The 22,014-nt window shown below is 56.9% G+C and overlaps 2 protein-coding genes across 2 annotated transcripts in view; both read right to left on the bottom strand.

The window, feature by feature from the left end:
• Positions 1 to 4,202: 4,202 nt before the first annotated feature.
• CCNO (cyclin O) lies at positions 4,203 to 6,400 on the bottom strand. The gene is made up of 3 exons (XM_084881017.1): positions 5,893 to 6,400; positions 5,024 to 5,209; positions 4,203 to 4,737 (listed from the first exon to the last, which is right to left on the bottom strand). Exons 1-3 carry the CDS (start codon positions 6,226 to 6,228, stop codon positions 4,243 to 4,245), a joined length of 1,017 nt encoding a protein of 338 aa, XP_084737143.1. The 5' UTR covers positions 6,229 to 6,400; the 3' UTR covers positions 4,203 to 4,242.
• Positions 6,401 to 12,533: 6,133 nt separating this feature from the next.
• Positions 12,534 to 22,014, bottom strand: part of DHX29 (DExH-box helicase 29) — a 32,675-nt gene continuing 23,194 nt past the window's right edge. Inside the window, exons 19-27 of the mRNA XM_084881000.1 lie at positions 21,238 to 21,366; positions 21,071 to 21,146; positions 20,184 to 20,408; positions 18,006 to 18,142; positions 17,291 to 17,384; positions 15,361 to 15,663; positions 14,524 to 14,655; positions 13,732 to 13,828; positions 12,534 to 12,815 (exon numbers count right to left, since the gene is read on the bottom strand). Coding sequence (XP_084737126.1) covers positions 12,763 to 12,815; positions 13,732 to 13,828; positions 14,524 to 14,655; positions 15,361 to 15,663; positions 17,291 to 17,384; positions 18,006 to 18,142; positions 20,184 to 20,408; positions 21,071 to 21,146; positions 21,238 to 21,366 — 1,246 coding nt within the window. The 3' untranslated portion in view covers positions 12,534 to 12,762. The remainder of the gene's footprint in view (positions 12,816 to 13,731; positions 13,829 to 14,523; positions 14,656 to 15,360; positions 15,664 to 17,290; positions 17,385 to 18,005; positions 18,143 to 20,183; positions 20,409 to 21,070; positions 21,147 to 21,237; positions 21,367 to 22,014) is intronic.

Here is a 22,014-nt window from a genome sequence, read left to right as displayed (position 1 = left end):
GTCCCCCTCCACCCCCTCCGTCCCCCGCCCCCCTCCACCCGGTCCCCCTCCACCCCCTCCGTCCCCCGCCCCCCTCCACCCGGTCCCCCTCCACCCCCTCCGTCCCCCGCCCCCCTCCACCCGGTCCCCCTCCACCCCCTCCGTCCCCCGCCCCCCTCCACCCGGTCCCCCTCCACCCCCTCCGTCCCCCGCCCCCCTCCACCCGGTCCCCCTCCACCGCCCCCCCCCCCCCGCCCCACCTGGCCCTCCATCCCCCGCGCGGGAGCTGAACGCGGCTCCAGAGCCAGCGCCGGGGCAGCCTGCACACCTCCCCCGGACTCCCCCGCAGGGTTCTGTGGGAGAGGGAACCCCGGGGAACTCCCATCACAGCGCCCCCCCCAGGCGCACCCCCAGGTCCGGGGTGGGGCCTCCTGTTGGCACCTGTGTGTGTGTCTGACACCTGGGGGTCTGGACGGTGAGCTGTGGGGCGTGGCCACAGCGTCTGGACAGGTTCCAGCCTGGGACTGACCGAGGGCACCGTCCTCTCAGGGCCACGGGCACGTCCCAGCCTGGAGGGAGAGCCTCCAGCGCCAGGAGAGCCAACAGCTGTGGTTGTGAGCTTGAACCCGGCCGGACGTGGCTCCGGGTGCCTGCGTGCCGTGGGCTTGAGAGGGCTCAGGTGCATGCAGCTGAGTGGGATGAAACCCAGGAGAAGGTTGGACCACGCCCTTCCCTTGCCGCATGGAGTCTGGCCATGAAACAGACAGCTCACAGCCCTCTCCATCACAGAGGGCACGTGCTCCCAGCCCCTCTGTCTTCTCTCGTCTGTCTTTTCTCAGTCCTTCACCGCCCACGCAGGGTCACCGTGGCCGTGCTGGCGGGCACAGTGAACTGTCCTCTGTTTGCACCTGTTCCCTGGGTTAATAAACAGGACCCCGGGGGGATGGGGCGGAATAACAGGACCTGCCAGCGGTGATGGAGGTAACACAGGACCCCGGCGGGATGGAGAGTAACGGGACCAGCTCTGCCGTTGGGGTCAGTGCCAGGGATCAGAACCGACTCCTCCGGGTGCATGTAGCCCAGTTGTTCAGGGAAAACAAGCTGACTTCAGGTGTGTTGCTGTGACGGTGTCACGTGACTGGTGCTTGGCTGGATGAATTGATGTTGTTGCCTTAGGAACCTTTGGGTTGCACCTCAGCCTCCCAGGGCCTGGTCCAGGCTCGGTCTCCTGAGCAGCCAGCCACTGGCCAGCCCATCCCTACTCCCCTCTTCACTCCAACTCCCACGTCTGTAAAGTAGGGGGGCTCTCAGCTAGGTTTCAGGGTGATCTCTATGCATGGAGACCATCACCGACTTTCCAAAACAGGCTGATTTTCCATCAGTGAGTTCCACATTGGGGCAGAAAAATACGGGCGTTGTACACGAACTGTATCCTAGAGCAGAGGTGGCAAACTCATTAGTCAACAGAGCCAAGTAACAACAGTACAAGGATTGAAATTTCTTTTAGAGCCACATTTTTTAAACAAACTACCTTGTTTCCCTGAAAATAAGACAGTGTCTTTTTTAAAAATATATATTTTATTGATTTTGTACAGAGAGGAAGGGAGAGAGAGTTAGAAACATCAATGAGAGAGAGTCATCGATCAGCTGCCTCTTGCACACCCACCACTGGGGATGTGCCCGCAACCAAGGTACATGCCCTTGACCGGAATCGAACCCGGGACATTTTATTCCGCAGGCTGACACTCTATCCACTGAGCCAAACCTGTTTTGACTCTAGATCTTATTTTCAGGGGATGTCTTATCTTTCCATGAGCTAGGTCTTATTTTCAGAGGATGTCTTATTTTGGGGGAAACACGGTATATAGGTAGGCCCATTGTTATTAACTTAATTAGGGTACTCCTCAGCTGGCCTTTGCTAAAATCTCAAGGGGCCGAAGAGCCGCATGTGGCTCCTGAGCCGCGGTTTGCTGGCCCCTGTCCTAGAGCAGCGGTCGCCAACCCGAGGTCCTCGGATCCCTGATGGTCCATGATCACTGATGGTCTGGCTCTAAGGAAACCTGTGGCACAGGACCTGGAGGAGGTGGTCACACACCTCGGCTGCGTGGAGCAACGCTGGTGAGACAGCTCCTCCCCACATCACGTGAAGAGCCTGTTCCCGCCGTCCCCCCTCCCGCCCCCCACCTGGCTGAGGCGGGCACTTCGGAATTTGGAGAGGATCTTATCCACCTGCTTCTTAGCCACAGACCAGCCTCTCCCGTCAGCGCGGGACCCCATCCCCTTCCCCAGCCAAGGAGGAGACCACCCTGCAGATTGGGGAACGGCCTCCTCAGGAGGAGGGGGTGCTGAGGGCTCAGAGTGAGGGGCCTGTCTGGGGAGAGCTTGGGGGGGGGCTAGTGAAGAGAGGTGCAGGGAGACTCACTCTGCTTTGCTTTGAGTTTGTTTGCATTTTATCTGGGCATACTGATCACGCCTTTAGACTTCCTCTAATGAACAGAATTTCTTCTTCAACCAGACAGGAAGTCTGAATAAACAGCAGTGTGTTCGCCTCCGGGTGGGGACGTTTTCCTGCACCTGCTTTATCTCCGATTGTCTCCAAGTTCCTCCCCGTGATCCCCTCCGTCCCTCCTCGGAGGCGTGCTGTGTGCTGGGCCCCCGCCGCCGGGGACATTAAACGCAGACCTCTGCCTGCAGATAAGTGCTCTGATCCCCTTTTCACATAAGATACTTAGGCCCAGCGATGAGGCTTGCTGAAGGTCACCCAGCCAACGGACCTCAGCCCCCACTTATTTTTTTAAAAAATTTTAAATACATTTTATTGATTTTACACAGAGAGGAATTGAGAGGGACAGAGAGTTAGAAACGTTTATGAGAGAGAAACATCAACCAGCTGCCTCTTGCCCCCCACTAGGGATGTGCCTGCAACCAAGGTACATGCCCTTGACTGGAATCGAACCCGGGACCTTTCAGTCCGCAGGCCGACGCTCTATCCACTGAGCGACACCGGTCCCAGACCCCACTTATTTTTTAAAGATATATTTCTTTATTGATTTCAGAGTGGGAGGATAAAAACATCAATGATGAATCATTGATTGGTTGCCTCCTGTACACCCCTTACTGGGGATCCAGCCCACAACCCAGGCATGTGCCATTGGCCAGAATCAAACCCAGGACTCCAGCTCTATCCATACCGGCGAGGGCCCCAGTTGTTTAATTGGTGCTTTACACTAACTGCCTCACAGCCATCTCAGGTGGCTCTCAACAGCGGGTTAGAGAGGCGTGCGGCCACGCCCCTCGCGGAGGCCGGTGGTGGGAGCTGAGCAGGTGGCTGAGGGGCCTGGATGCGGAGCACCTGCCTCCTCCTCACCTGCTCCGCTGCCAGGGTCCGTCCTCCTAGGATTGGGCTGAAATGAGGCACGCTGAGCACACTGCCTGACCCTAAGCACCCATGGTAGCCATGGTTACCACGATGCCCGGCGCCCTGGGCTCCCGTGTAGCAGGTGTGAGAAGCGGGGCTGGGACTGGGTGCTCGCAGGGGGCAGGCTGGGTTGTGGCAGCCATCCCTACCCTGCAGAGCCCCTGTGCGGGGCGGGAGCGCTCCCTCCGTGCCAGGGCCTGCCAGTCCCAAGGCTTCCCGGCCGGGCACTGTGCGCACCAGCTGGGCACCCGCTCCCCCTAGGCAGCGGGCGGCTGCAGGTTCCCGGCTGCCGTACCCCCACACCCTCCACACCTCTGGGGTGAGCCATCCTCATTCTGGGACAGGAGAGGGGGGTCACAGGATCCCTGCCTACAAGTGACTGACTCACCTTGTAACGGAACCAGCCACCTGGACCTCTGGGACCTCTTGGGGTTCTTACTGGTTTTTGAGAGCGGGAGGGAGGGAGGAACACCGATGTGAGAGAAACAGCTAGGGGTGCCTCACAAGGGACTGCAACCCAGGTGTGTGCCCCAGCCAGGAAACCAGGCACCAGCCGGCAACTGGTGTAAGGGGGCGCTCCAGCCAGGCTGGCCTGGGCTCTGACAGATACCAGGGCATGGAGCTGAGGGGAGGGCCCGCGATCGCTCCTGGTGCCTAGGCTTCGTCATCCCCCGGGACCAGCCCGTGCCAGAGGGACGTTCAGACAAACCGGACAGAGCAGTCGGCCAGACAGCCTGTTTATTGGGGAGAGGCGCTCTCCCGGGCGCTCAGTAAAATAAATACACAACCACACAACCATGACGACCCTCAGCTTCCTGCCGCCGGGCCCCTGGGCCAGGGCGCCCTCACTCCCAGCTGGGGCCCTCGGCGGACAGGCCGCCCTGGTCGCCCGCCTGCAGGCGCAGCACGTGGGCCAGGGGCGCGCCGTTGATGGCCACCAGGAGGCGCAGCTGGGCCAGGCAGTCCTGCAGCTCGGGCTCGGGGTGGCCGCCCAGGCTCAGGTCCACGGGGTGTGGCAGCCCCAGCAGCCGGTCGGCCAGCGCCAGGCAGCAGATGGCCAGCAGGGAGGGCGCGTAGCGGCTGAAGGCGTAGTCGGCCAGGCTGAGCTCGGCCACGGCGCGCGCCAGCGCCTGCGCCTGCAGCGCCCGGGGGGCCGCGGCCAGCCCGGCGTCCACGCGCGCGTGCGTGAAGTGCTCCAGGAAGAAGCTGAGCGTGGGCGCGCCCAGGCTGAAGCCCAGCCGGTGCAGCACGATGCGCTCCAGGTTGCAGAGCTGCTGCCGCGAGAAGGCGCCGCCGCACAGGCCCAGCAGCTGCTCCACGCGCGGCGGGTGCACCTCCACCTGCAGCACAGGCCGCTCAGCCCGCGCCGCACCCGGCCGTCGCCCGGAGGAACCGGCCCCCTCCCGTTCGCGGGACGGCCCTGACTCCCACCTTCTCCAACCCAGTGCCCGCGGGAGACGGGAGCGGCGGGGCCGCTGCAGCCCCGCTCTGTGGGGGTGGGGGCGGGGCAGGGCCGGGGCGGGAGGGGGCGGGCCAGGGCCGCGGCGGGGCCGGGGCGCACCGCGTGCAGCCGTCTGCCGTGCGCGCGGGGAGCCCGGAGCGGCGGCCCGGACCCGGGGCAGGTACCTGTTTGCAGGCGATGAGCAGGGACGTGACCCCGAGCAGCTGGAAGCAGTCGGCGGCCACCGGCGTGGTGGCGAGGAAGCGGTCCAGGGTGTTGACCGCCAGGCACAGCGACTCGAAGGAGAGGCCGAAGCGGCGGTGCACGGGGATCAGCCAGCTGAGCAGCCGGCAGCGCGACTCGGCGGTGACCTGCGGGCGGAGAGGGGCCGGGCAGGGCCGAGCCGAGAAACCGGGGCTCCGGTCCCCAGGAGGCAGGGGACAAGGTGCGAGCGAAGGCGTGTGCACGGGAGGCGCGGGCGGGGCCGCTGCGAAAGGGCCGGCTGGGCGCCCGGACCATCCCGCCCGGCTCCCAGCCCCGGGGCGGGGCCGCCTCGCAGGCGAAGGCGCGGCTCCGTCGGGGTTGGGGGTCGGTGAGCAGTTCGCCGGCCCCCGGAGCCGTCCGACTTCACTGCCCGGTCTGCGCCCGCTGCCCTCTGCGCCGCCCGCCCGTCCGCCCGGCTGAGGGAGACCAGCGGGTCCCTAAGCGGCCCCCTGCGCTCCGCGGCACCGCGTCCCTTTCCTGGGCCGGGGCAGGGCCGGGGGCCGGGGGCCGGGGGTCGGGGGCCGGGGGCCGGGGGCCGTGGCAGGGGGTAGGGCCGGGGGCCGGGGGCCGGTGGCAGGGCCGGGGGCTGGGGGCAGGGCCGAGGGCCGGGGGCCGTGGCAGGGCAGGGGGCCGGGGGTCGGGGGCAGGGCCGGGGGCCGGGGGCCGTGGCAGGGGGTAGGGCCGGGGGCCGGGGCCGGGGCCGGGGGCCGTGGCAGGGCCGGGGGCCGGGGGCAGGGCCGGGGCCGGGCCGGCGGAGGAGGAGGAGGAGGAGGAGGAGGAGGGCGCTCACCTGCGGCTGCCGCGCCAGCGCCTCCCGCGCGTGGAAGAGGCCCTCGCGCGCCCGGCGGAAGGCGTAGCAGCTCTGTCCGTAGTCGCGGAAGGTCCGCAGGTCCAGCTGCGCCGGCTGCGGGGCCAGGCCTCGCGCCCCGGGGCTGCCCGCGCCCTCGGAGCCGGAGCCGGAGCCGGAGCCGGAGCCGCCGGAGCCGCCGGGCGGTGAGCGCGGGCGCAGCGGCTGCTTCCTCCGGAGGCGCGGGCGGCCGGGCTTCTTCACCGGGGCGCCCGGGAGCCGGGCCCGGGGCGCTCTCCCCGGCCCGGCGGCGGGGCTGGCGGGGCACGGGGTCCCCATGCCCGGCCGGCCCGCGGCTCTGGAGCAGGAGGCGGGGGAGGGTGCTGGAGCCCGGGCCGCGCGGCGGGGCCCTAAGTACGGCCGCGCCCCCCGCCCCGCCCCGCCGCCCACTGGCCGGCCGCGCCCGCAGCGGGCTTTCCCGGCTAAAGGCCCGCCGGCGCCGGAGCCCGGGAGGAGGAGCCGCCGCCCGCACACCTGCCCGCGTCCCGCGTTCCCCGGGCAACCGGCGGGGTCCGGGCGGAGGCGCGGGCGGAGCGGAGCCAGGTGAGCGCGGCGCCCGCTGAGCGGCTCCAGAGGGGGTGGTCCGGGCGCTTCCCCCGGGCCCGGGTCTGGTCCTCCCCGGTCCGCCCCGGAGCCCCGCACCCGGGAGCGGCCACAGGCCGCCGGCGGAGTTTCTGCTGGAACCGGGGAGCGGGGGCCGCGGGGGCAGGGGCCGCGGGGGCAGGGGCCGCGGGGGCAGGACCCGGGGAGCAGGGACCGCAGTCCCACCCGCCGCGCCGGTTCGGTGAAGGCGGGACCGCGCAGCCTGGTCCCCGCGGCGCCGGCTGTGGTCTGGCGGCCGGTGCAGCCTCGGGCAGCGGTCTCCGCACTTTGCCCCAGCGCCCGGGGCGCAGCGGCTGGGGAACAGCATGGCCGCGGGCGGCATCCCCTTCACCGACCCTCTCTTCCCGCCGGCCTTTCCGGCTCCTCCTGCTTCCTCCGAGGAAGCGACCCGCCCTGCAGGGGCCCAGGGGCGCGGAGCTGCAGGGGCGCGGCCAGGGCGTCCGGGACCACTGACACCCCCCCCCCCCCCCCCCCCCCGCCCCGGTTCCCTGGGCCCTGCTGGCTTGGCCCGCAGCTTCCCGGCCTGGGAGAAACTGGACCCTTTGGGAGACGGGCTCTGGCGGCCCAATAGCATCTGGGAGCCTTACCGGCATGTCCCAGGCCTTCCTCACCCCTCCCGCAGTCCTCAGCCCTCCCAGAAAAAGCTGCCAGCTGCAGTAATCAAAGTGTAAATCTGCCCCCCAATGTACTGGGCTTGAGGTGGTATCTTCTGGAGACGCAGTAAAAGATACAGGGCCAGTGGGTTCTGAGTGTGGATTGTAACCTGAGAGAGGAGCTAAGGATCACCCGTATTTCCAAACAGCGGCCTGGGCTCCCTCCTCCTCAGGCCGTTGTGGGAAGCTTGGAGGGAGGCACCCTTAGACCTGTGAGGAGGTCTGCTGAGGAGGACCCGGGGTCTGACTTTCCCATCGGGGACGGCCAAGGGGACAGTGGGAAGAACGCACTGTCCCCCACGGGGCCTTCAGGGTGAGGCTCCCTGTTCAATGCAGGTGTCAGTACTGCCTGAGACCAGTGCTGCCCACTGGGTGTGAGGCAGCCCTGGGTGAATGTGAAATGGGGGGTGGGAGGGTCACTAACGCACGTTGTGAGAGGAGCTAAGAATCACCCGTATTTCCAAACAGCGGCCTGGGCTCCCTCCTCCTCAGGTGGTGGGCCCGGTTAACCCGGGGAGCAGGAGCGAGAGCCCGCACAGCACAGCATGCCATCCTTGTCGCCACCGTGGGTGAGCCTGGGGCCTTGTGGGAAAGGCCTTGCTCCCCGGGGGTGCCAGCTCTGGCCCGAGGAGCTGTCTTCAGGACAGAGGGGCTGGTTATACTGCTCTTGGCTTTGTTGTGCTTCACAGATGTTTCCTTTTCACAAACTGAAGGTAAGACCTTTCAGCAGCAAAAAGATGGCCACCCGGGGGGCCGGGTCCGAACGGCCAGCAAGACCGCATGGGCCCTGCCCTCAGAGCGGCCAGCCCGTGGGGAGGCAGACCGCTCGTCATGTGCTCTCAGTGAGGATTGTGAGTGGACCTCCTGGATGTAGGGTTGACATAAAATACAGACACCTGTTAACTCGAGTGAGTGAGTGAGATCGTTTAGTATGTCTCAAATACTGCATGGGACACATACTAAAATTACGTTTTTCTGAAGTTCAAATACGGCCTGGGCATACTTACCCCCAGAGTCTCTGCTGTTTAGCTGCCATTCAAATGTAACTGCGGCAGCCCGCCTGGTGCCCTCGGAGCCTGATGGAACCGCTGGCACTAACACAGAGGGTGGGATGGAGAGGAGGAGGGGGATTTGGGTGGGAGTATTCTGGGAGAGGAAGGGGATGTGGGAGGGTCTAGAAGCATTGGTCTGCAGCCAGCCTGAACATGGGCCTTGGGAGGGGAGGGGAAGGAAGTAGGAGGATAATAGCTAATCCTCATACAGCTTACTGTGTGCCCATTACAGCTATGTCCTTTATGTACATTGGACTCATTGAATCTCCAAACTATGCTATGAGATGGATTCTATATTGTCCCCATTTTACAGAAGAGAAAACTGAGGCTTAGAGCGGACAAGGAACTTGCCCAAGGGCATGCAGGCAGTAAAGGGCAGAACGGGGTCCACTTAGCCTGGCTCTGTTCCATGATCACTGTGCAAGTCCTGAAACCCCAAGATGGCACAGCCTTGTTTGCTACAGTAAATGTCTGGCCTTTCCCCGAAGCCACGGAGCCAGACCCAGGGGAGAGCTGATCTGTCCTTTGTCTTTCAAGGTCCCTGTGGCTGCCCAGCGGGAAATGGGGTGGAGGGGGCAGGGCTGGAGGCCATCTGGGGGCAGTACTGGCGGTATGAACAACGCAGCCCAAGTTAAGGCTTTTTATTTGCTCTACGAAAGGTCTTTAAAATTAATTCCTGTTTTCTAATCTCTCTGGGACCTGAGCCCAATGCACCTTAAAGGCAGTAGGTAAACCTAAAACACTTAAAAAATGTCAAACCTCATTAAACCCAGGCTTCTCTAGTGAAAGCCGCTTAGCCCGGGCGGTGCGGGCTGTGAAACCTGCCAGGGAATATCAGGGAACCAAAGTTGCCTTGATTTTTGTTTTCTTTTCCAGTTTGGCACTTCCGTTTCAGCAGAAAGCACCCACTGGGCATGAAGCAGGAAGGCCCTGGCTGACAGCACCTGTTTTATCAAACTAAACAAGTAGGTTGCTACCTAAATGTGGACAACTTTGTTAGCACCTCAAATGATCCTTAAACTCGGGTTTGATTGCCACAAAAATATCTACATCAATACGTCAATAGAAAAATTTAAGACTATTTTCTATTGATGTATATAAGTGCCTAAATCCAGAAATATTTAAGGTACTTGAAGTCAGACTAGTTTTGCTGGTATTTAGTAAAACAAAGGGCAGGAATTTTCAGCCCTTTTTTAAAGCCAGACATTTGACTTCCATGCCTACATGTCCACTGGAATCCACACCTGGGGAAAGGCCATCTCTTTGTTACCTGCCTACCTGCTGCTTTGCCAAGTTCATCAAGGGTTCAGCAGACACGCTCAAGACCATTGCTCCTCCCCGCCCCCTCCACACACGGCTTCCTCTCAGGCGCACACACCTGAGCAGTCTGCCTGGCACAGGTGGTGTCGTGTGATCACAGGGCCCTCAGCTCTGGAGCCAGACTCCTTGGGTTGGAACCCTGGCTTTAGAGCACCCATAAGTTTGAACGGTTCCCTGACTACATCCCTGCTTTCCTCGCTGTTAGAGACACGGGGTAAGTGTCCTGTGAGGTAGTCCTGAGGGTTCGACAGGCAAGTGACGTGCTCAGGCGGGTGCGCTGCTGCTGCAGTTCTGCTCTGTGCGAGCAGAGAGATTTCTCCTTTAGGGAAGAATACGTGTCCCTCAGTTTATTGATGCGTCAGTTACTGGTTAGCAGATGAGGACTTTAAAATAATTGTAAGTAGTTCTGACCGGTTTGGCTCAGTGGATAGAGCATCGGCCTTCAGACTGAAGGGTCTCAGTTTCGATTCCGGTCAGGGGCATGTGCCTTGTTTGCAGGCACATATCCAGGAGGGTGTGCAGGATGCAGCCGATCAATGTTTCTAACTCTGTATCCCTCTCCCTTCCTCTCTGTAAAAAAATCAATGACATATATTTTTAAAAAAATAATTGTTAGTATGTTAAAATACAGGGTAAGGTGGGTAAAATGGACAAAAAGAGAAGAATTGCACTAGAGAATTGAAATCTATAAAAAATAATCAAATGAGCATGTCATTGAAAACATCTGAAAATAGCACTCACTGAATGGCTTCAACAGCAGCCTGGTTATAGCAGAAGACAGCATTAGTGAATGCCAAGACAGATCAACAGACTGTCAAAGCCAAATCACAGAGAATAGTGAGGGGAGGGGAAGTAAAGAACATACAGCAATATGCATGATTTTGGTGTTAGACCCTAACTAGTCCCTCAGCCTCTTCTCTGCCTGGTCCATGGTCTCTGTTCTGGCCCCATTTGCCTAGGTAAGCATGTTTAGTCAACCATTTCAATGGGACAGTCTCTTTCATCCTAAGAGCCCATGGCCACATGAATGCAAAAAGCACCCTCTCTCCACGTTACCTGCTGCCTCACCACGGCACTCAGTGTGGTCGGGAAAGCCTTTCCAGGCTGGTGCCTATATTCTGCGGTCCTTGGTGGGGTCAGGGTTAGGGTCTGCGCTAACATGGACCTCACTCTCTGCTGGCTATTGCTTTTGTCTGCAAACGAGCGAGGGTCTTGCCATCCTGAAACGCCTATTTTCAAGCTGTTGTTTCTTTTTCTTTTTTTTTAAAAAATATATTTTATTGGTTTTTCACAGAGAGGAAGAGAGAGGGATAGTTAGAAACACCGATGAGAGAGAATCATCGATCAGTGCCTCCTGCATACCCCCCACCGGGGATGTGCCCGCAAACAAGGCACATGCCCCTGACCGGAATCGAACCCGGGACCCCTCAGTCTGCAGGCCAACGCCCTATCCACTGAGCCAAACCAGTCCAGGCAAGCTGTTGTTTCTTTTTTCTTTTTTCTTCTTTTTAATTGATTTTACACAGAGAGGAATTGAGAGGGACAGAGAGTTAGAAACGTCGATGAGAGAGAAACATCGACCAGCTGCCTCTTACACACCCCCCACTGGGGATGTGCCCACAACCCAGGTACACGCCCTTGACTGGAATCGAACCCGGGACCCTTCAGTCCGCAGGCCGACGCTCTGTCCACTGAGCCACACCGGTCCCGGCGAGCTGTTGTTTCTTAATCACGTCTGCAACTGGCACGCTACCTGGTACCCACCTTGGCGTTTTTATTCACTCCCCACGAGTCAGGCTGTGTGATTGCAGGGGGGCAACCAGCAGGCCTCAGGCGCCGGCTCTGAAGGCCTGCTGTGGGTGGGGGGGCCCTGGGCGGGAGCGAGGATTTGCTCTGGAGGCGCCCCTAGTTTTCAGGCGCCTCTTCTGCTTGCTCGGGGCGCTGAACACCTCCTTTCCTCTGGGAGTCAAATTCCCAGAGCTACGGCTTTGTCTTTGAGCCTGAGGTGGCTTCCCGGGCAGACACTGCGTGTGCAGGAGACTCTGGAGGTTCCTCAGCTCCCCGCTCCGGCTTCTGCCTTGTGGTCCTGTGGCAGATCCTCTCATCCTCCAGCAAATCGCTGAGTGTGTGATGGCTGTGGGACCTGAGTGTCCCTCCTCAGCACCCTTTGTTCAAACTGCTCCCAGAGGCCGAGTTGCTCACTAGCCCAATGGTCTGTCTGTCATGACCTTCCTCCAGCAGCTTCCTCCTCTCCCACCCCTGTTCATCCAGCAGGCCTTACCGAGTGCCTGTGGGCCACACTGTGCCCCTGCACGTCAGCGTGTCCCGAGCAGCACGTGGTCTGCGGGGAAGACAGGAAGCAGGAGGTCCAGAGGGCCCACGCTGATGGAGTCCTGTGCCGTCTTCGGCTTTAAAGGGGTGATGTGCTTCAGAACGGGGAGCGTGGTCAGGAGGAAGGCCTGTTTGGTAAGAGCAGCAGCAGTGCCCCCAGCGGAGGCCAGCTTGGGCAGATGTGTGAAAGCCCCTGGGCCTGGCCGTGTGGCTCAGTGGTTGGGTGTCATCTGTACACAAAGAGGTCTCCAGTGCAACTCCTGATCCCTAGTCATCGGATGACCAGTAGGGGGTGTGCAAGTGGCAGTCCCAGCAGCACCATCTGCCCCAGCAGCATCACTACTTCCGAGTTTGGTGCTGGGCTCTGGGCCCGCTGGTGTGCATGAACAGTGCCTTTCTTCAGCTTTATTTTGAGTGTCGAATCTTAAACACCCACTCCTCCCGGTGTTCCTTACGGGATTTACTGCCAGCTGGCGTGGAGCTCGTTTTCTCTCAGGGTCAGAGTCTAAGCGCTCCAGGTGGCAGTGATGGAGGGAAGATGCGTGGGGACCCAGGCATGGTCAGCACTGGGGCGCACACTGCAGACACGCCCTGCCCGAAAGGCACACGTGGTGTGGAGACAGGCTGGCACCAAAGGGTTTATTGTAAATGCCATGGCACATACACCGGGAAGAACTGTCATGAAAAAGGAACTAGAAAGTTACGCGTGTAAAGGCTGTGCTTCTCCCGCCACCTCTGACATGGGGAGCACCGAGGCCTGCGTCCTGAACACCTCACTGGACGATCCGTGTCCATATCCCTTCATGACTGGGTCTTCACCTGACGTGTAAAGCAGTTCACCATGAACTTCAGTTTCAATTATTCTCTGTTTTTATCAATTCCGTAATGATCTGTAGGATCTTGTCATCTGAGTGGGAGAAAAAAACCAAGAGCAAATTCACTGGTGAGTTTTCCAATGTAGTCACAGGTAACCCACAGGTGTCCCTGTTAAAAATGCCTTTACATTAAAATAAAAACCAACACCAGCAAGATTCACTGTAACCTACAGACACCCATGTCCTCTGTCGCCCACAGCACTGCTTTGCTGACTGCTGTGCTTCTGCCTGGCCGAGGAGGCCGAGCCGGAGGAGAGCAGGCGAAGCGCGGTCAGTCCTTCCTGAGGAACTATGGACGGACAGATCCCCAGACCAGGCCGCCGGCTGGCTGTTCCCCGGCTCAGCGAGGAAGCTCCCGTGAGGAGGAGCCGGAGGGCGGCGTGTCTCCAGGTTTGTCCCAGGACACGCACGTTCACAGGGAGCCCCACAGAGGTGTCAATGGGACGTGACAGACTCGCCACATGAGGATCCACATTCCAGCGAAGGAGACAGACAATGGCGGCCCCGTTATTTGCTCAGGAGGCTTTGTTACCAGCTGCTCTCCTAGCAGCTGCTCTGATGTGACTTTCGAAGACTCCAACCACTCTCCAGACAGCTAAGTGATCGAATGAAACTCTATTATACTGGGGGCTTCAATACAAGGCGCTGGGGCTGATGGCTGCAGCGGGAATTCTGTAAGGGGGCCCAGGGCCTGCCAGTGAGGTTCCTGGGGGGAGGTTCTGGAGGGTCAGAGGCATAAAAAACAGCTCACTTGATACAAGGGGAATCGTTAACACAGAGAATAAGTAGGTTTGAACAACTGCTTATGAGTCAGAAGGAATTTAGCATTAAATAAATTTTATCCTACAAGTTTTAATCACCTGGAATGTAAGACTTCAGCGTGCCACCCAGTGCGCAGCCTTACTTAAAAGTACACTGTTTTCTGCCTACGTTAAATCAAACACTTACTTTCAAGGGACAGCTTAGGGTTTTCCAGCTTTTTTCTTAGGACCGAATCAATGAGAACTCTCAGCTGCTTGAAAATGACGGCTATCTTCACAGGGGCCTGTTGAGAGGAAGTGATAAATTGGACAGAATTAATCCCGGGAATGTGAATGTGTTTACATAAATCAAGATAATTGCGTATACCTTCCGCTCTGCTCAGCACATCCTGATTTTAACATAGAGCATCATGGGAAAACATAGGCAAACCACTTCCTGTGGCTAAACTATGCAGACTTCTGTTTCCTTGTGAAGTATCCATAAACTTGACGGGAATTTTTAAAAAGACAGCTTTACTGAGTGAGGCACAGTTTGCAAACCATCAAGGTTCACTCCCTGTTGAGGGCACTATTCAGTGATGTCGGTGAGCCCACTGCTGCGCCGCGGTCAGCAGGGCCCCTCGGCAGGACATCCCCACCGCCTCGGCCTCGGCGAACACGGCACACCCTTCTGGGCTGAGCTGCTCCGGAGCTCCGGTGCGGTCCTCGGAGGGGGACTGCAAAGGCACGAGGTGCTCCCTGGCTCCCACGTAAAGGAACAGTGACGCGCACAGCCCGGCACTGTCATTGTCACTGATGATTGCGCAGTCTGACAGCAACGGACCCGGATTTTCAAACGTCACAGATTTAAAGCCATACCGACAGGATAAAATAAGCTAAGTCAAATCATAGGGGAAAGATGCAACTGCCAAACTTAAAAAGAAGTGCACCTCAGCGGCCCAGAAGTAGGACCGGGTGACCAGCGCGTTGCGGGGCGTACCTGGAAGTGGATCCAGCCGTCCACGGAGAGGAGCCGCTCGCGGTGCTGCACCTCGATGTCCCCCCCGAACAGCAGCACCGGGAAGGGGCTGATCAGCGTGGTCTCCCTCAGGTACACGCGGGCATACCTGACCTGCCGGGAGGAAGGGCAGCCGTCACAGCTCAGCCAGGAATCTATGCATCTGCTTCCCATGAGCCCTTTCTGCCACGTGGGACACGTGTTCAGGTGTAAGTTTCATAAAGCTCATGTGCACATTCTCATGAGCATAACCTGCCAAGTGTATAGTCACCGCCATCACCACCTGTGCATTCAGCCCTTACAGACATTGTAACCATTACCTGTGGTATACAGGGCAGGCAAAGGTCTACAGTTGTGAGGAGAACCACAGGGCTTATTCTTGTGTTATTACTCATTGTACTGTTTTCCGATCGAACTGTAACCCTACCTTTGCTCCAGCTGTGTGCCTTGACTAAATGAAACTATCAGCGAGCAATTTTATAAGGCTAATGTTGTCAAACAATTAATAATGCAAAAATAAAGTTATGATTAAGTTTCAATGTTCAGCGAATGCCATCGTTTTACATGTAAGGTGGATGGTATGTTGGGAGTTAAGCCAGCACTTGAAATTCTGGATCCTTGCTACCTGAACAAGCTCTGCTTTTGTCTTTATCTCAGGTAGAAAAGATGATGATGATCGCGTAGAGCCTTCATGTTTTCTCTCATTAGTGACTAAGAAATGAACAGCTCGCTGTGAGAACCCAGTATCACACCTGCCGGCACCCTAACTTGTCCCGAGTGACTTCCAGCACAGCGCCCTGCGGTTTAAGGAGTACGAACCTTCTCCTGGAATAGGAGCCAGCCGTAGGTCTGCAGGTCCCGGTTCACGGAGGACGGGTGCACCTGCGCCTTGCCCTGGGCCGTCTCCACCACGCAGGCCAGCTTCTCGGTGACGTCCACGGACTTGGTGCAGAGGATCTTGCCCACGCTGTCCGAGAGCCCCGCGGCCAGCACTGCCTTCAGGAGGGCGATTTCTGGGAAGGACAGGGTCTGGGTGGCCTTGCTTCCTTCCCAGCTGTTAGAGGCGGTGGACGCTGAAAATCCTGCTGCCTTCACCAGCTTAATCAGCTCCTGTTTCACGTCCTAGATCGGTTTCGGAGGAAAAGAGACGAGATCAGACCTGGTTAAAATAGAGACACTGCCGAATAACCTTGGAACTTTCATTCCTGCTTCCTGCTAAAGCTGGGAAGATGCCAGATGCTTATTGGCTTGCTGCAGCCCAAAGTAAAGTAGGAAGAAAAAACGATCCTGGAGTCAAGGATCGATGAGGCATCTGTTACCACCATCTGGGACCCGAGTTATGAAACACACGCATGTCTGCCTGGGACTGTCCCCTTCGCGCGTGATGGCCCTCCGATGTCCCCGTCAGGACGGCCACACAGAAGGGGAGGGAGAGGCTGGAGGAGTCCTGCCCTCGGCTGCACAGGCCTCTTCCTTCGTCTCTGGAACCTCACCTCCTTCCCTAAGAACCTCCACCAAGTTTATGGATGGCAACTTCCTGTCACCGAACACTGGGGCCTACCATCTCCTCCTACCTCTGATAGTGCCAACCAGCTAAATGCTACAAGATGAGCACTTTTCAGAGCAAACAGATACACGTGTCTGAACGGTGACGTTACATTTGGGATTTCCTTTAGGGTTCCCGTTTGGTCCAAGGGACTTTGCTTCTAGGGAGGAAAGATCTACAGACGGCTGCTGTCCCAGCAGGCCTGTGGTGAAGAAAGGCTCGGGTAAGGAGGCTGAGGCGTGGACTAGGGAGGGCTGCAGGCTCCGCACCCGAGTCCCCCGCCGGCTCTGGGCAGGGGCCTCGGTGACCCCTTTCTCTGCTGCGAGGAGGACAGGCTTATTCCCCGGGGGAGTCCCCGCTGTCGCCCCAGCAGTGAGGTCACAAACAGGAAGAAGTGTTTTTAACCTTTTACCGTAGGAGCACCGAACAGGGATCGGGTGAGGCACACCCACAGGTAACTTTCTGGATACTTTTACGGGGGCTGCACCACACACCATTCCCCAAGCGCCAGGAGCAGAGGTCAGCATGCGGCGCCTGCCTGTCAGGATCACCTGTTTGTTCACTGTCACTGCACACGCGTCCTTTCTGCCTCCCGCACAGTCCGCCTGAGCCTGCCTGCTGCTCAGGACAGTCGCCAGGCCCTTCCCAAGAGCAGGCTGACACGCCTGCTCACAACCAGTGGCCCACACACGCTGTCCAGATGCCTCCCAGGGACAGCACCCCACGCCGCAGCCGGGGCGCTGCCGACATGCAGGAACGGGTGAGATTTCCCTAAAGGAACCGGAGCTCTGAGGGAGTGAGTGCTTCCTAGCCGGAGCATAAACGCACATGCCGCTCCCAGAACAAGGAAGCACAAAGCTGTGGGGCTGCGCGGCCAGGCCTGGGAAACCTGAGGGGCGCCCTCACTGTCCAGAGGGGAGGTCTGATTGAAAAGTACCCAGAGGAGGAGCACATGAATCCTGTAAGCCACCAGGCTCATGACTTGGATGGAAAACGCACTCCCTGACACCGTGGACACGCTGGGCACGGCCTCGTGGTGGAAACAGCAGGGGAAGGGAGCATGAGCATCCACCCTCGTTTCCCTGTCGAACCGGGGCCTCCGGGCCCCAGGAACCGCTCAGGGGAGTGCCCGCACTGACCTAGGCACTTCTTCCGAAACACAGGGCCCCTCAGCCACGCCTGAGCCAGACCTGGGAGACTCACCTCCAGGGTGAGCAGGGACGTTCTGTTGAGGAAGTTCCTCCGGCAATAAGCCACTTCAGAGCGAGGGCCGCCTTCCTGCCGCGCTCTCTTCCACCTACAGAACGAGAGGACCACAGGGCACGTGCTTCCCTTCAAACTCTCTTTGTCAGAGGAACTAATCAAAGCGTCTTTAAACTAGAATCATTTAAGAGGAGGAGTCTTGCTTGTAGGAGCCACCAAGAATTTTGACTGCCCGGCCGGGTGGCTCAGTGGTTGAGCCTTGACCTATAGGACCAGAAAATCACTGGGTTCAAGTCCCAGTCAGGGCACATGCCCAGGTTGTGGGCTCGAACCCTAGTGGGGGGCATGAAGGAGGCAGCCGATCAATAGTTCTCATCATTGATGTTTCTCTCTTCCTCTCCTTTCCTCTCTGAAATCAATAAAAAATATATTAAAAAAAAAAAAAGAATTTTGAACAAAAGACATTGTTTCTGTTTATGCATAACAGTAAATTAACTTCAAATACAAGGTAATACACATGTAATAATATAAAGTATATTGTTCTTAAATTTTTGAAAGGATTATAAAACTATGAATCTATAGCATAATTATACCTGGGTGACATAACAATAAAATAAAATTTTAGAGATGCTTTAAATTTGTTTAATGAAAGTCACAGGCAAATTTTTAGGAAGGAACTCGCCCCAGGCTTGACAACACTTGGCGTAGCTCTTACCCTAGATACGCGTTGTAGATGGTCAGGTGGTCGGAATCGGCCGTCGCCAACGCTGACTTGGCAAGGTCCGCTTCGTCTTTCCTGCCGATGGGCGTGGTGAAGGGAGACTTCTCGGTCATGACTGCGGCTAGCGTGGCCTACCCAGAAAGCAGGCCACGGTCACACAGGGAGCGCCTGACAGCGGTCTGGGAAGGGCAATCTCACAGGTACATGTGTCCTGTTCAGTGCTCTCACGCTCTACATTCCTATAACCGCTCACATACTTCCATTTCAGTGGTCTTTGTTTCATTTTGTGGCATTAAAAAAGTCACTGTCCTTGTACATAATCTCTGTGAGACAGACAGGAGCAGTGCCACCGGAATCAGAGGTAAGAGACGGAATGGTCAGGTGACATGTAGTCTGTCCCAGTGAGAAGCAATCCCAGAATCACGCTCTAATTCTCGACTTAAGCCTGCTGGTGCCCTCTGCCTACAGAGCTCCTTAAGCACAGGGGGGCAGACGTGGGCTGACAGCGGTCCGTATTGGAAACAATACAATAACAACACAAGAATAAACTCTGTTTTGTGTACTCACACCTGTAAACCGACTTTTGCCCCGCCTGTACTTTAGGAAAACTGGCTAAAGCACCACCCCCTTGTTGCAGCCCTTCAGGTCGGCTATAGGCCCTCAGCATGATTCTGTTGGTTCCATCCCTACTACGAGAGAGAGAGGGAGAGAGAGAGAGAGAGAGAGAGAGAGAGAGAGAGAGAGAGGGAGGGAGGGAGGGAGGGAGGGAGGGAGAGAGAGAGAGAGAGAGAGAGAGAGAGAGGGAGAGGGAGAGGGAGAGGAGAGAGAGAGAGAGAGAGAGAGAGAGAGAGAGAGAGAGAGAAAGGAAAGAAGTCAGCTCCCTGCTCGGAGAGCAGCCTGTGTGCTGTCCAGGAGTGGCCACAGCGGGAGGAAGCTGGAGGTGAAATTGCCTGGAGATGCAGGAGCCCAGAGTCCAGCTCAGGCACAAAGCTGGCCACCTCGGGATGCCTGAGAGGCCAGAGCTGCTGGTGCTCAGACACAAGCTGCACGTGCACCCACAGTGTGATGCGGGCAGAGCAAGCACAGAGCCCTGCCCAGGAAGGGGAGGGAGACAGCTTCTGACTCTACGTATGGGGGTCTGACGGGCCAGAGCTCCCTAAGAACTGGCAGACACAGCGCTTCTCACCTGGTGTGCCCCAAGCATGTCTAATAACGTTCTTAGGGCACTGACTTTTCCCCTCAGATTGACAAGTGAAAAAATGACAACAGCAAACACAATGGCCACCGGGTGGGGATAAATCAACATCATACCTATTTTTCTGTCAGATCAGCAAAGAATATATTTGGGTGTGCCGCAGAATTTTAGTAATTACTTCCTATGTGCCACGAGATGGAAAAGGTTGAAAATCACTGGTCTACTACATATTCAATTAAATAAATACTTCAAGTGGGATGGTTCATAGAAAAACCCATGTATTAAGCAGTACCTACAGAATATGAAAGTAGATAGATCAATATATTTTCTTGCACATAAGGTTAAATATTAAAGAAGTCTCATTATGCCTGGTCAGTGTGGCTTAGCTGGTTGAGCACTGTCCCATGTACCAAGAGGCCGGCAGCTCGATTCCAGGTCAGGGCACATGCCTGGGCTGCGGGCTCCATCCCCAGTAGGAAATGTGCAGCAGGTAGCCAATGACTCTCTCATTAATGTTTTTATCTCTTTCTCCCTCCCCATTCCTCTCACTCTCTAAAAATCAATAAAAATATATTTTAAAAATTATCATTTAATCATTCAGACCACCTGCATTTTAATGTTAGTAGACATTCATAATTCAGTTAAAAATTAAAAATTATTGCCAAAACCGGTTTGGCTCAGTGGATAGCCTGCGGACTGAAAGGTCCCAGGTTCGATTCTGGTCAAGGGCATGTACTTTGGTTGCGGGCACATCCCTGGTGTGGGATGTGAAAGAGGCAGCTGATCGATGTTTCTCTCTCATCGATGTTTCTCTCTCTCTATCCCTCCCCCTTTCTCTGTAAAAAATCAATAAAATATATATTTTAAAAAATTATTTCCAAACTTCACGATTTCTCTGCCAAACTGAGATGGAAAGTGAAGCAGCAGCAGGGGCAGCAGCAGCAGCAGCAGCAGGGGCAGCAGCGGTGTAATCTTACCGCTGGGTCCAGGCAGCCGAATATGGCTCCAAAGATGAGCATCTTGCCGATCTTGACGTTGACGGGCAGAGCCGCCAGGTGCTGGCCCAAGGGAGTCAGTTTAGGCTCCGTCAGCTCACAAGCCCCAATTCTTCGGAGCAAATTCATTGCGTTGCTGATGACCTGGAGCTGAGGCGGGTCTAGGGCTTTGGAGAGGAAATCTTCAGGGGAACCCAGGTTGCATTTCTACAGATTGAGAAGGAGCAACAGAGTTCACATGAGCCAAAGAGGTCAGACTGGAACTAACTGAGTCACGTGAAATTCTGAGCACAGAGAATAAACGTCTGAGTAAGGATACCTCCTCTTTAATAACTGGCCGTGTGTATGTGCGTGCTCGTGCGTGGTGCTGCGAGTTAATGGGTGGGTATGTGGGAGAGACCTTCCAGTGCACATTTTTAGTTTCTTCATTCCTGATTTTTATAGTAAAAAGCCTAAGATCTGAGGATATTACAGACCTCTCAGATCAGGAAGCCCTGGGTGGAGGTCAGTGTTTCTCAGTGTTAGCCCTGCTATTCTGGGCCAGGTCACTGTTGTTGTCACTGCAGGTTCAGCAGCATCGCTGCCTTCTACCCACAAGATGCCTCTGAGGCTGACAACCAAAAACATCTGTGGACACAGCCCACTGCCCAGGTGAGACTGACTGGTGTAGGGTGAGACTGTATTGAATCCACATGCTACGAGGGCCTGTGGCAGAATTAAAGCACAGGGGCCTCTATGAAAAGGTAAGAGGGGACGTTCACTTAAGCAGAACATCTGGAGCGACATAGGAAGGCAAGCTTAGGTCCTCATTTCTTTCCTAAAGGCTTCAGGTGAAGAGCACAACCGGATCTGCGTTCCTGAGGGATTACCATAATGTGAAGACAGAGTTCCTCCAGAGGCACACGGAGGATCTCAGGGACGGAATACTCCATGAAGCCTTCGAACCTGGAAAGTAAAACCACAGCAATCACGTCCGGCATTGGCCACGCGGCTGCCCCAACCACGTGTCTCCACACCGAGGCTGGGCCGCACGTACCTCTCGCGCGTGTACATCCGGAAGCAGAACCCGTCGCGCACCCGCCCGGCTCTGCCCTGGCGCTGCAGAGCGCTCGCCTTGCTGACAAAGGTCTCCACCAGAGAGCTCATCTGGCTGCTCTCGTGGAACCTAAAGAAACGGTGTGGGTGAGGAGATGCATGTGGATGACTGACTTAACTAAAAATCTGAAAAAGCCAAAGTATTTGACTCTTAAAATTAAGTTGAAGATAGGCTAAAAAATGACCATTATCATTGTGGATCAATATTTTACAAATTATGTTTCATATTTATACAATTTAACAAGTATCACATACTCAGTCTCATACTACCAAATTAAAACTCAACACAAGAGAAAACCCTGCCTAATTTACCCTTTCCCAAATTAATCTGACCATGGAATACTTTCTCTTTCAGTGGAATGTCTATTAATTATGCACAAGAATTATTTGAAGTGTTTGAGAAATGCCATTGTGAACATAATTCACCTTACTTTTCACAAGATACAGTTAAATCCCGAAAACACTTCTACAGCTTTAAAATCAAGGGCTTTAAAAAATATATCTATTTTTATTGATCTCAGAGAGGAGAGGAGAGGAAGAGAGAGAGAGAAACAATGATGAGAGGGAATCATTAATTGGCTGCCTCCTGCACGCCTTCCACTGGGAATCGAGCCCACAACCCGGGACCCTTGAGTCCACTATCCAGTGAGCCACACCGGCTAGGGCTCCCGGCTCCCTTTGTTTGGACAGCCACACCTATCTCCAAGCAGTGCTACCG

The sequence above is a fragment of the Pipistrellus hanaki genome, assembly GCF_964339955.1.
Source record: "Pipistrellus hanaki genome assembly, chromosome: 4".
Classification (NCBI taxonomy): domain Eukaryota; kingdom Metazoa; phylum Chordata; class Mammalia; order Chiroptera; family Vespertilionidae; genus Pipistrellus; species Pipistrellus hanaki.
Note: the sequence above shows the minus strand (reverse complement) of the source record. Positions and strands in the feature narration are given on the sequence as shown.